At 43.9% G+C, this 13,444-nt stretch overlaps 1 protein-coding gene across 2 annotated transcripts in view; it reads right to left on the reverse strand.

Moving 5' to 3' along the window:
- Nucleotides 1-2,135: 2,135 nt before the first annotated feature.
- Nucleotides 2,136-13,444, reverse strand: part of LOC125705354 (uncharacterized) — a 115,954-nt gene continuing 104,645 nt past the window's right edge. The window contains exons 10-15 of one of the 2 annotated variants that reach the window (XM_048971890.1): nt 7,234-7,341; nt 6,732-6,824; nt 6,169-6,249; nt 5,156-5,260; nt 3,018-3,096; nt 2,528-2,617 (exon numbers count right to left, since the gene is read on the reverse strand). In XM_048971890.1, coding sequence (XP_048827847.1) covers nt 3,023-3,096; nt 5,156-5,260; nt 6,169-6,249; nt 6,732-6,824; nt 7,234-7,341 — 461 coding nt within the window. In that variant the 3' untranslated portion in view covers nt 2,528-2,617; nt 3,018-3,022. Of the gene's footprint in view, nt 2,429-2,527; nt 2,618-3,017; nt 3,097-5,155; nt 5,261-6,168; nt 6,250-6,731; nt 6,825-7,233; nt 7,342-13,444 lie in introns of those variants that run through there. The other variant, XM_048971889.1, reaches the window with a different exon arrangement.

Below are 13,444 nucleotides of genomic sequence, written 5' to 3' on the forward strand. Positions count from 1 at the left end.
AAGATGGTCAGACTGATGTAGAGAAACAGGCCCCAGGACACCAGCCAGAGGGGCAGATGTATCTTGGGCACCTACCTGGTCTGGTTCAGGATCTTGGTGTCTCTCAACCAAACCCACCTGCTCTTTTATTCTAAGGAAAAACAGTTATTACAGAGTTTTTGTCAGAATATCACATTGTAAGTACAGTGATTTATGAGCATCTTACCAATTCCTACAACCACCTTAAATGTAGGTAATTCTAGAGTTGAATCATAGACTTGAACTGTGATGGACTGTTGGAAAATTTTAATATTTAACACCTCACACTTCCGGCTTGGGCTCTGTGTAGTTTGCATGGATGGATTTTCTTTACATTAATTACATTTTATTAGAAAAATTTCTACTTACTTTTCTTTTTTGGCCAACCCTAAAATTAAAAAAAGATTCAATAAATCATGTTGGAGCTCAAACTATTAAGACATCAATTGGAGCTTATTGGAGCAGTTTCTGTATTACATGGACACATGTGCTGCATCACTGAGGATGTTTACTGTATATTATCTCCCTTCCTTTGTAATAGTCAGGCTCCCCATTACAGTCTCAGTGCCCCCTACTGACAGGAGGCCATCACAGTCCTACACCACTGAAACAGCATCATAAAGGAAGAGCAAAAAAGCTCAAAAGAATTAAAACAGCAGTGATATGAAATGTTACACCCTGAGTCACATTGTATAGTGAATAAATAACAATGTGGTTATGAATGTAATATTCATTCAGGTTAAGTACTGAGCATGTGGAGATGTGAACAATGACTGGAAAGCCACAAATATACTGGAAAAGTCCCAGTACACATATTCAACCTTTATGGTAAGTTATGGATCATATCTCTGTTATACTTACAGTATGCAGACATCTGTATAACAAACCAGCCAAAGAGGAAGACAGACCCAGTAATCAGGACAATCAGATCCAGTGGCTGTTTTCCTGTGTCTGAAATGACATCATCACAAAAATCACTGAGAACTGAGGTCAGTAAATCAGCAGGGAAGTGACAGATATTAAACCACAGGAATCTATATAGTATTTCATAAAGGGTCTCGTACAATTTAGCTGTACAGTTAAGTTCACCTAGTAATAGTAAAAGTGCAGGATAAACATCTCAGAGTTCTAGTGTATTTACCTGCTTTGAATTTTAATACTACAGCCAGGGCCGAATTCAGGAGAGGGAGAGCAAAGCCCCCGAGAAATATACATATTTATGGGGTTTGGCTGAAAGGTAGAGAAAAGCATTAGTCATACAGCTACATACAGTGCTGTGAGAAAGTATTTGGCCTGATTCCCTCTATTTTTGTTCATCCATAATACTTAATTGTGTCTGAAAACCAAACAAATGTAGCACAATACAACCAACATCCTAAGCATGCAACAGTTTTGAAATGATTATTTGATTCACTGAAGGAAGGGAAAAAAATGAAAAATAAAATAAAAAAAATCAAACAAACAAATATTCCCCCAAGACCCATAGCACCCATGTGATAAAATAATTCCCCCCCCCCCCCCTTGGCATCATTTTCGAGGAATTTAGCCCACTCTTCTCAACAGAATTGTTTCTATTCATCCACATTGGAGAGTTTTCGAGTATAAACTGCCCATTTAAGGTCCCCTATATCTCAATGGGGTTCAAGTCAGGACTTTGACTAGGCCTCTGTAAAACCTTAATTTTGTTTTTTCGTTTTCAGCCATTCAGGGGTGGACTTGCTGTTTTTCTGCTGCATAACCCAATCATGCTTGAGCTTCAGAAGGACACTCTTCAGCACTTTCTGGCAGACAGCTGCAATACTGCACTGCTGAACATACTCTGCAATACTGCCCTTCTGAGCGCACACTGCAATATTGCACAGCTGCATCCCTCAATTACAGCAAGTCGCCCAGACCGTGCACCAGTAAAGATACTTTATTTGTCACATGGTTATACAAATACAACATGCAGTGAAATGTACCCTGAACTACTCTTAGACTGCAAATCAAATCAAAAATAGAATTAAAAGTCAAAAGTTAAAAATCTTACAATAAACTGTTACTGTGTGAGCGTGAAAGACGGTAATAAATAAAAATATTAAATAAAATACAGTCTAATCGGAGCGATCAGGAAGGCGTCTGGACATAGCTGCAAAGCATCCCCACAGCATGTTTTTTAATTGTGGTTTCTCCTTGCATCTCTCCCATTGGACACAATTTTGCCCAGAGTCTTTCTAATTATGGAATAAGACATTAACCAATCTGAGAGAGGCCTGCAGTTCCTTAGATCTTCGTCTGTGATCTGCTGTAGCTTCCCTGATCAGGTTTCTTTGTGCTCTTGGAGTAATTCTGTTCAGCTGGCCACTCCTGGGCAGATCTATCATGGTTCCAAGTTTGTCCATCTGGATATGATGGCTGTCATGGTGATTCACTGCACTCCAAGGGTTTTAGAGAGTGTATTGTACACATTTAAATATTTATCAATAAAAGGCCTGTTTAAAATTTATTTTAATGTGAAACGAATACGTACCTTGGAAATGTTTCCGTTTCCAGAATAGAAAGAGCAATGTGACAATCAGAATGTAGAGGAACACAAACTGGCAGATCTTTACAGGTCGTCCTGCGGCCAGAATTAGTTGCATTTAATTTCAGTTTCTAATCGAACAAAAGTTATTAATGAAATAAACAGCTTCCTGTTCCTCTACAATCAGTAAATACGTCTTTGAAGATGCACAGAAAAAGTTAAATAACAAAACCACTCCATCACTGGAAATTTTCATTTTACAGCTTAAACAGAAGGTATTAACTGCCAATTTTATAGACAGTATATGCCTTTATTAGTAAGGTGTAATTCAATTATACCTTCAAACTAGAAATAGTTATATTGCATTATTAACAGCAGCCCAAAAATATTTCAGGTTTATAAACATTTTACAAAAACCATGTACCAAATAGCTGAGAGTTACTGTAAAGCTCTATTACAGTCAAATGGTTTGCTTACAGTTAAAGGTTTTCCTTACCTTTGTCATTTTCTAGAATCACACTTAGATACAGGAAACTTAATATTAGGTGAAGCAGGAAGAAAATCCCCAGCAAAATCTGAAAAACAGTAAAACACATAAAATAACATATTAAATAAACGTAACATACATCAGGTCCCATTAAACATTATCCCTCTGTTTACTTCTGCCTGATATATCTTTGAGGGATGGACACTTACAGGGGGTGGACAAAATAATGGAACCATTAGTATATTAATCCCAAGGACCTAATAAGGAGTTTGGCCCCCTTTAGCTGCAATAATAGGTTCAGATCTTCATGCAATGTGGTCATGGAATCCTGATGTGTGCAGTGGGACATTGGGCTGATCTTCAGAGAGAAAATCCTCCAGATCTTTGCATGAATAACATGGAAATCGACTTCACACACTGTGCTCCAGAACTTCCCATAAAGCTTTAATGATGTTTAGATCTGGTGGCTGGGAGGCCAAGGAAGGCATCTGACATCATCCTGGTGCTCATGAAACCTCTCCTGAATGTGTTTAGCAGTGTGTATGGTCGCATTATCATCTTGGAATGAGGGAACATCATGAGGGAACAGTGTCTGAGCCACAGGGAGCAGCTGCTCTTGTAAAAAGCCCTCATGTTCCTTGGCTGTTATAGGACCATGTACAGCATCATCACACCTAATGACTCCCACAAGATGGCTGCCCACACCAACAGACACTGTGGGCTGATGGCATCCTTTGGCTTTTTCCAAATGTAACCACATCCAGATGCCCAGTAGGATAAGCGGTTTGGAAAATGGATGGATGGATGGAACTTCATTACATCATACATTGTCTAGCATCCTCTGACTCAACCCCATTTCTCCGGGACCCGATGCGACTGCCCAAGCTGAGTTATGGTAAAAGACCAGCTCAGCCTCTGTTGCATGCACACTCTGAGTTACGGCAAAGACTGGCTCAAACTCTGAGGCGCGCACAAGTTCAGATACAACAAGTGTCGTCTGAGCCTCTGAGGAGTTATAGGTCACCGGGTCCGAACGGTCTTCTAGGCTGACATTGTGTTAAGTTGTAGTGATTTCCCAACTTCTGAACCAAGTCCTATGTAGCAGATCCGCAGATCGCCCTATCGGCCGTGGCAAATCCAGTGTATTCCACTGTCCGGGATTAATGGGAGTTCAGCAATAGAAGGCAAAGAGCAGGAGTAATCTGAATAACGTAAATGTCATGACTAAAACATCACAAAAGGTCTTTAATTAAATTGGAGTCAGAATTATAATTCGGTTTTACCTAAATGGGTAAGTAACTTTACGGGAGCGCTCTGAAGGACCCACACGCATTCCAAGCCTTTGGCTGTCCAATTGGATTCCGCCATTGGGCCAGTGGACGGTTCCCTACACTTAGAACGCCTCAGTAAAGGTCACATCACTGCAAAACTTCCCATTTCGTTGGATCCACTCCAGTTGCCATCTCATCCTACCCAGCCTACAGAAGATGCTGTATCTTCCAGACTCCACTGTGCTTTCTTGCTTATGTCAGAATGCTGTACATAGATTTTACTTCAGCATTTAATACCATAATTTTATACAGGCTGGTTGAAATACTTTCCCTGCCTGGTCTCAGCACCTCCACCTGTTGCTGGATCATGGATTTCCTGACAGAGACCATAGACAGTCCCAGTTGGCACCAGAACTTCCGGCTGGTGATGGTCTGGTGGTGCCCATGACACCTGTTGTATCTTCATTGGTTGTCCAGCAGGGATGTGTCTTATTAAGCCAGAAGGGTACATTGCTAGCAGTACACTGAGGAAGGCATCACGCTGAAACGCGTCTGTGCTGCGACGTTCAGTTAAATAAAATAATATTAAGTGTGACCTGTTTTTCTTCCCCTCTGCTGATTCTTCTTTGTGGTCAGCATTCTGAAACTCTGTTATATTCATAGGAGCAAAAACTGTTTTTTCCGTACTCAATATCTGAATAAGCATCATTCTGCAAAGCGTTATAATTTTAAACTATATATAAACAGGGGAGCATCAAACATTGAGAACTACATGGATTTTAATTGTACTCTGATGACTCATTTTAAAGGGTGACTCATGTAAATCATCAGTGACAAACAGGCTGAATATGGTTCAGTACAAAGTTTCATGCTTACAGTAAAATCCCTCCAAATGTTTTTTTTCATGATGCAATAAATAACTCTTGATATTTATGCAGGTACAGATTCCCAAAGCAGCTACTGCAGTCGGAATCGAATATTCTGAAAAGAGAAAGATCACATTAGTCTGAGGTGTATAATTATCCACACTAGTGCCTTATCCTATAATTATTATGAATATAAAATGCAACATTAATCTCTGGTGTATAATTATCCATACTAGTGCCTTATACTATCACAATTATCAATATAAAATGCAACATCATCAATGTCAATCACTGTTTTTCCTTCGGCTACCTTTATAAAGGTACAATTCACACATTCCCAGTCACATGACACCAGGGTTGGGTTGTACTGGAATACAGGTCCTTGTCTTACATATTCAGAATACAAAAATGTGTTTTTATCCATTATCCACCTGCTGTCCAGTCCCACACATAAGTCAGAATTAATGGGTTTAGACCAATCAGGGCTCAGTCCCACATACACAGGAATCGAACCCTCAGTGTGAAGCTACAGTACTGCCCACTGTGTCACAGCACCTCTGGGAACCAGCAGAGGGCGCTCACAGTCTCTCCTCCCTGCACCACTCAGAGCCCGCCAGACCAGTACCACCAGTTCCTATCAGTGCACCAGCCTCTAGTTCCCTCCTTTCCCCTCTGCCTGTTTAAGCTCCAGCTCCCCAGAAGTCCTCATTCGGACCTTGAACCCCTGGTCTGTGTTTCCCTACCTGTGCTAGTCCTTGCTCTCTGTGTTTGCACCTGGTTTTGCTGTGTCCCAGTTGCCCTGTCCCTGCTGTTCCTGTCCCATACCCTGATTTTACCTTATTAAACCCTGTTCTCATCCTTCCTCACCTCTGGATCTCTGCCTCCCTTTCTGCCCCCCCCCCCCCCCCCCTTACACCCGGTCGTGACACACTGAGCCTCCACACAGCAGAAGTTATTAACTGTATTAGAAACACCCACCTCCAATTACACACATAATAAGTATGAAAATGCAGGGAGACTCACCTAATTTAAATGTGTTGTTAATCCAGGCAAAGAGTTGGGAATAAATAGCAAGGAACAGCATGTTAAACAGTACAGGATCATCTGTAAGGCAAACAGAGCAAATCAGACACCTTCATTCTCTCATCAGTCTATACATGATCCGAGGGCAGCAGGGGTCAAAACACAGGCCAAGGAGACTAATGCCCCTGTGAGTCAGAGGATCCCCCAAAACCTAGTGGCATGACGAAGATGGGGGCCAGCACGTGCTGGCAGGGGGTGGATACCCATATACTCTACATGTCACCCAACATCAGGTCCACAAAATAGCATCCTAATGGATAAAATGTCAGGTGTCCAGGTTACAAGTGTAATCTGTCAAACACCAGAACCTGCAAACTCCACACAAAGAGCAGAGGTGGGACTCGAACCCCCAGCCCTGGAGCTAAGAAGCAGCAGAGCTGCCCACTGGGCCTGTGTGCCATGGAAAATGAAACAGCTCTAAATCTCACTATGGTCAGAATTCTTAATGTGCCAATGAACATAAATGTTAATGTGAACAAATAAATCCACATAAATATACTTACACAGGAAATCACTTATGATTACAAGAATGTCTCTAAGTCGTACTGTTCTTCCCATCCTTCGGAAGCGTATTATCCGAAACACACTGAACCCAGCTGAAATAAGGGAAGATAAGTTTCAGTCACCAGACAGAGACACAAACAGATGTGTTCAAAAGTCTTGTGTTTAAAACCCTGCAGAGCACTGTCACCTGGAGGTTCTGGGTTTCAATCCCTTATTGGATGCTGCACTAAAAGTGCACAGCAAATTTAAATGGGTTATGAAAGGGTGTTTTAATTGGGTATTGTATCACAATGCCCTAATTACATACATATTCATTATGGAAAGTACAATAAGTTAATTTCCCCATCATTTCAATGCTCAAGTTTAACGTTTGTATGTTTAATTCATTACAATGTAGCAAATAAATATATCTATACCTCATTCTGTTCCAGTGTTCCTGACATTCCAAAGTCTAAAACAAATTTTAAATATATTCTTTACAAAACCTGAAAACATACTTACCTGTGAATAAAACCATGATGACTGGAAACGTTAATAAAGTGGAAAACGTTCCAAGTTGTTCTTTCCAAGGTAAATCAGAGTATATTGCCACATAAACAATGACAGCAACTAAAATAAAGTAAGAATAGGGTCAGTCACCATGAAATCCATGTCAGACAGAGTACAAACACAGATGTGTTCACTGGTGCTGCACAGGCCTGTTACATGGGGGTTCTGGGTTTGAATCCCTTATTGAACATTGGGGTATGAAAAGCACATCCCAGAGTGAGTGACTTGGACATGTGATCATACATCCCTAAATGTACATATTTGTGAAAAAATAATTTAACAATCCAGGTTGTACTTTGGGCAGCGTGGTGGCGCAGTGGTTAGCCCTGCTGCCTCACAGCAAGAAGGTCCTGGGTTTGGTCCTTTCTGTGTGGAGTTTGCATGCCCTCCCCGTGTTCGAGTGGGCTCCAGTTTCCTCCCACGGTCCAAAAGTGTGCAGGTTGATAAGCGAGTCTGAATTGGCCCTGTAGCTGTGTGGGCCCAGCAGTGTCTTGGCGCCTGCCCAGGGTTGGTTCCTGCCTGTGCCTCTTGTTCCCGTGATAGGCTCTGTCCCTCTGCAACCCCAGTTGGAATTCGGTGGTTATGATGATGGATGGATGGATGGATGTTGTACATTTCTGATATCCCACGGGCCAAAACAAACTACATATAAACGTTATCCATCCATCCATAACCACTTCTGAAGTACAACTCTATAGTGAGACTATCCCTAAAAAGCCCAGAGCAGGGTACACCATGGTGGGGTGCCAGTCCATCACAGGACACATCATCCACTCACACACAATGGGCCATTTTTAGACCCCATTTAACCTAAATGCATGTTTTGTGTGAGTGTGTATGTGTGGGGGGGGGGGGGGGGGGGGGACCAGAGCACCTGCAGGCAGAGGCGTCATGCTGATAGAGACTGAAGGGGCTCTGGGCCCCTCAGGGTTTTAGATTTAGGTTCCAGACTGTTTAGCCTGTTTCACACTATTTCTTGAATCACAGTGCATATAATTATTATATAATATCATATAAATCATTGCTAGCGACAGATTTTTTTCTGTATTTACGTCATGTAAATTAATTCTAAACAACGCCGGTTACTATGTGCTCAATTTGCAACTTTTTTTCCCCTTGTAATTCCACAATGATGTTAGAATTCAAACCTACAACTCCCACGATCCTTTGCTACAATAAGTTTGCATGGCAATGAAGACCAGTGTGCTAGACAACAGGTCCATGAAAAGAGTGCAGTGACAGGTAGCCTATAACAGTCAGTGAAACAAATGTTTGGAAACACATTAACATTTAATCCACCGACTGAACAGTTAATATAGTGATTATTGTATGTATGTATCATTCATATACAAAATCACGTTTTATCCTGTAAGAAATGTGACTACGGTGAGATATAGATCATATACCTAAGTTAGTCTAATACACAGCTATATTATCATGAATTGATAAGATTGCCTAAGCCTGAGAGCCAATAGTTTACTAGGTCTTTCACCTGACACATACGTAATAGTGAGACCTGATGTAATGAACCATAAACTCGGACAGTATGACAGAAGAGCATTCAGCTCGGCCCTTGTGTTAGAAATACGGATCTCATGATCCTGATCCACCACAGCAAGGCTCACTTTCTAACTGAAGATCAGAAATCTTCTGATGACGTTTGTGAGCCAGGCTGTTAGCGAAAGCCACCTTGGCATCACAAAGGAAGCCCTTATCAGCCATGCAGCAGTAGGCTGGGTCATCAGTGGAGCCCCCATTAACAGAGATAAATTCTTCAAGTCTAGGGGTCAAATAAGCTATAAATTTGATTCTGAAGCAGAGAAGTATTAAATCTCCATTGCAAGGCCTGAGGAGGTAGAGAGGGCACAGCCAGCTGGGGTAAAGCACACTTGTGATCAGATAAAGAAGAGGAAAGCAGAGAAGCATTAGAAACAGCAGGTATGAGAGAGCGAGAAACAAAGATGTAATATATGCCAGACTGGGACCTGAAGCGAGGAGAGAATAAAGAGTTTTCTCTGGTGGAGGGGTTCATTAGACGGAATGAGACCAAATTGAGGTCCTCCACAGATTTACACAGGGAATGAGGGGAGGGGGGCACCCAGCTACCCACAGGAGAGGGAGATTTATCCAGGACAGGGTCGTGGATGGCTGTTCCAATAACAGGTTCACATTCCTGGAGTTTGAGGATATGGTTAGACAGATACAGGAAGAATGAGCCCCTCAGGTCAGAAAGAATATAAGAGAACCTGCCGTCAGCATTTCCTCCTGAATTGAGAATATGAATTTGAAGGCCCTGCCTGAGCAGAATGACCAGCCCACATGAGGAGGAAACAACCCTGTAGAACCTGTTGCCGCTCACTGCATCCCGCTGTAGTAAATGGAAAGTTGGGGCCGCTTAGCAGCTGAGCAAGAGGAAGGTGACACTGACAATTACAGAGCTGGTTCTGGCCGGTTCTGTTTGGCTGCACACAGAGACAGTAACTGTGAACCTTCTTTCTTATGGCATAGAATGATAAACATGAGGCAGAAGTATAAAAGAGCTGCACAAGAAAATAATTCTGAGAACTTGTTGTATGTGGACCCTGTCTTTAGCTTTTTCCAGGATCACATGTCATAGGTAAGTTTTGATTTCTAAAATTGGATCTGGAGGCAGCAAACAAACGAAGGTGAATGTCGAGACAACTCCTAATGTAAATATTATGAGATTTAATTACAGAGTTGGGACATGTGAACATTTGCCATTTCAGATAATAGAATGTAGTTTTCCGAATGAAGGTATTTTCAGTTTGAGACAATTGAAGGTGAAACTTTAACAAGTAGAAAGATATAATTAAAAAAGGAATAAAAATAATAGGGTGAATGTGAACTGGACCACCTTTGGAAACTGAGAGGCAGAGGCACAGAGGCGAGATAGAAATGGCAGACAGTCAGGGAGGGGGGAAACTCACAGTGTGTTAAACAGATTGACCCGGACCTGGACTCCTGTCTGTGGAGACCTGTCAACCCCAACCAGCCGCCACTGTCATACGCCGCTGGACAACAGCCCATGGCATCACAGTCACATCAGCCTGACCAGCCCCGTGCCCCAGCCGACCTGACATCCCCTGTCTCCAGTCATACTCGTTCCAGAACTGCCGAGCCGCAAAGCACGGGAAACCCATTGTGACCAGATGACAAAGGTCAACTACACAATGTCATGCAGTTGCCCATGGCTGAAGTGGCAGGACCCCATGGTGACCACATGTTAGTCCACCAACTCTGAACTGCTGGTGACCTCACTGTGGAGCTTCACCAACCTCCCATAAACAAGAGCAGAGAGGTTTTCGGAGGAACTGGGACAGTTCCGCAGAGAATTTCAACCCAGCAGTTATGAACCCTGCTGACTATTTGGACTGTGTTTGGGATTGGATTTTTCCAAAATATCTACCATCTACATTGAGGTGGACAATATCACCGCCCAACACCCAGATTACGACCATGGGGACAATGTGGAATATCGTTCATTCCTGACCAGACTGCAGGAACAACTAAGGGAGGCTTTCCCTGTGTGAATGGACATGTGCAGGATCTCCTCATGCAAACTACAGGAGTATTTGCTGAGGCTGACTGAAGTTCATGATGCCCATTGTGTAATACTAAGACCGGGCAACGTGAATGCAGTCGAAGCCCATTTAAGAAAGAATTTCTTAAATAGATAGAGACCGGACATCGCTGCAATCAGACTTGCATCACCTGTGATTCTGGCGTAGGATTACACACACGCATACGCCAGGACTAAGATTCTAGGTTGCCTGAGACAAGGCGCAGCCGGGATTGAGAGTTACTCGTTGGCCTAGGCATAAAAGGGGGGTTAGCGACCGCAAACACACACACACATACAGATTACAAAGGAGGCCAGCATTCTAGCTTTTATGGCCCAAAGATTTAGGGACCTACAGACAGCAGAATGGACCTCAAGGATAGGGTCTCTCAACTTGGCACACAACCCCCCCCCCCCACCCCATACCATCCTGCCTTACAAACCACAGACTCAACCAAACACCCTAAAAAGTTCTCTTTTAAATTTGGCCTTAGTCTAGTCATAAATACCAAAAGGACTGCCACGGACACCCCTCCGACAGCCCGCCAACTAGACGACCAGCCATTGGTTCAGGTGTTGGATACCTGGTCACCCATATTCATGAACTTTAGACCATAAAACCTGGTACCTCAGAGCAGCCTGGTGAGAAGCCCTCCAAAAAACCATCAAGAAATCACTAGACCACCGCAAAGCCCAGTAGAGAAGCCAGTCCTGAAGCCTGACAGTGAAGACCTGCTACCCAACAGAGAACTGCAACCAAGACAAAGCATTTCACCTTAAAGCTTCACAAGGAGAGAAAATCCAAGGGGCTCTACTGATGGCCTTGAATGCCACCATTCCCTCAGCTGATCACCGCTGAAACCTACGGCCAGGACCCTCCTCACTCTGCAACCAAGTAAACTGACTTCCATTCATTTTAACAGCCTAACAGCCTGTTTTTATGTTAGTAGTGTTAGTTAGAAATATATATTTATAGTTAGTTAGAAATAAATGCATGCCTTTTTATACAACTTCAACTTCCGTTCATTGAGTGCTCACAATAGTCACTGCGAACTGGCTTCTAAGCTCTGAAACTGAAATGCCCCAAAGCCATTTGTTTTCTTTCCTCCTGGGTCACCAGTGGATCCCCACCAAGGGAGTAACGCCCCATTGGGCCTCTAGTGGTCAGACATAGAAGTACCACTCCATTTTGAAATTGTGTCTCTAATCTAAATGATGTTTACAATTAAAAATAATTAGAAAAACAATTAATTGTATTTGATTTCTGGAATGTCACCTCTCTGATGGGGAAGGAGCCTGAGCTGGTGCGCGAGATTGTGAAGTTCCGGTTAGATATAGCCGAGCTCACCTCGACGCACAGCTTGGGCTCTAGAACTCCTTGAGGGGGGTTGGACCCTTTCCCACTCTGGAGCTGCCTGCGGGGAGAGGCGCCGAGCGTGGGTGAGCATAGTTATTGCACTCTGGCAGGGCCTGTACATTGGAGTTTACCGCAGTGGACGAGAGGGTAGCCTCCCTTCACCTTCGGGTGGGGGGATGGGTTCTGACTGTTGTATGTGCTTATGCGCCAAACAGCAGTTCAGAATACCCACCCTTTTTGGAGTCCTTGGAAGGGGTGTTGGAGAGCGCTCCTCCTGGGGACTCTCTTGTTCTGCTGGGGGACTTCAATGCTCACATGGGCAATGAAAGTGAGACCTGGAGTGGCGTGATTGGGAGGAACGGGCCCCCCGATCTGAGTCCGAGTGGTGCTTTGCTATTGGACTTCTGTGCTCATCACGGATTGTCCATAATGAACACCATGTTCAGGCATGAGGGTGTCCATATGTGCACTTGGCACCAGGACACCCTAGGCCGCAGTTCGATGATCGACTTTGTAGTCGTGTCGTCAGACTTGTGGCCGCATGTCTTAGACACTCGGGTAAAGAGAGGGGCGGGCCTGTCAACTGATCACTACCTGGTGGTGGGTTGGCTCCGCTGGTGGTGGAGGAGGCCCAAGCGTATAGTGAGGAGGCAGAACTTCTCCCATATCCCGGGGGAGGCAGGGGACATTGAGTCCGAATGGGCCATGTTCCGCACCTCCATTGTGGAGACAGCTGACCGGAGCTGCAACATTGCGTGGACATCGGGGGCAGTGCCTATGGACTGGCAGGCCGGGGTGGTGGTCCCTCTCTTTAAGAAGGGTGACTGGAGGGTGCGCTCCAACTATAGGGGGATCACACTCCTCAGCCTCCCTGGTAAGGTCTATTCGGGGGTTCTGCTTGGTGAGGTGTTCTGGGCATGTCCTACTGGGAGGAGGCCCTGGGAAAAACCCAGGACACGCTGGAGGGACTATGTATCTCGGTTGGCCTGGGAACGCCTCGGGATCCCCCCAGAGGAGCTGGATAAAGTGGCCGAGGAGAGGGAAGTCTGGGCCTTCCTGCTGAGACTGCTGCCCGTCCTCGGATTAAGCGGGAGATGATGGATGGATGGAATAAAAAAACTTTTAGCAGAATGATTTTTAACGCTTTAACGTTGCTATGGACTCGTCAATCTTTTCTTGTTAGAGATGAAAGAGGGTCAGACAGCTAAAGGTTTTAAGGGATAAAA

Source organism: Brienomyrus brachyistius, chromosome 12 (assembly GCF_023856365.1).
Source record: "Brienomyrus brachyistius isolate T26 chromosome 12, BBRACH_0.4, whole genome shotgun sequence".
Lineage (NCBI taxonomy): Eukaryota > Metazoa > Chordata > Actinopteri > Osteoglossiformes > Mormyridae > Brienomyrus > Brienomyrus brachyistius.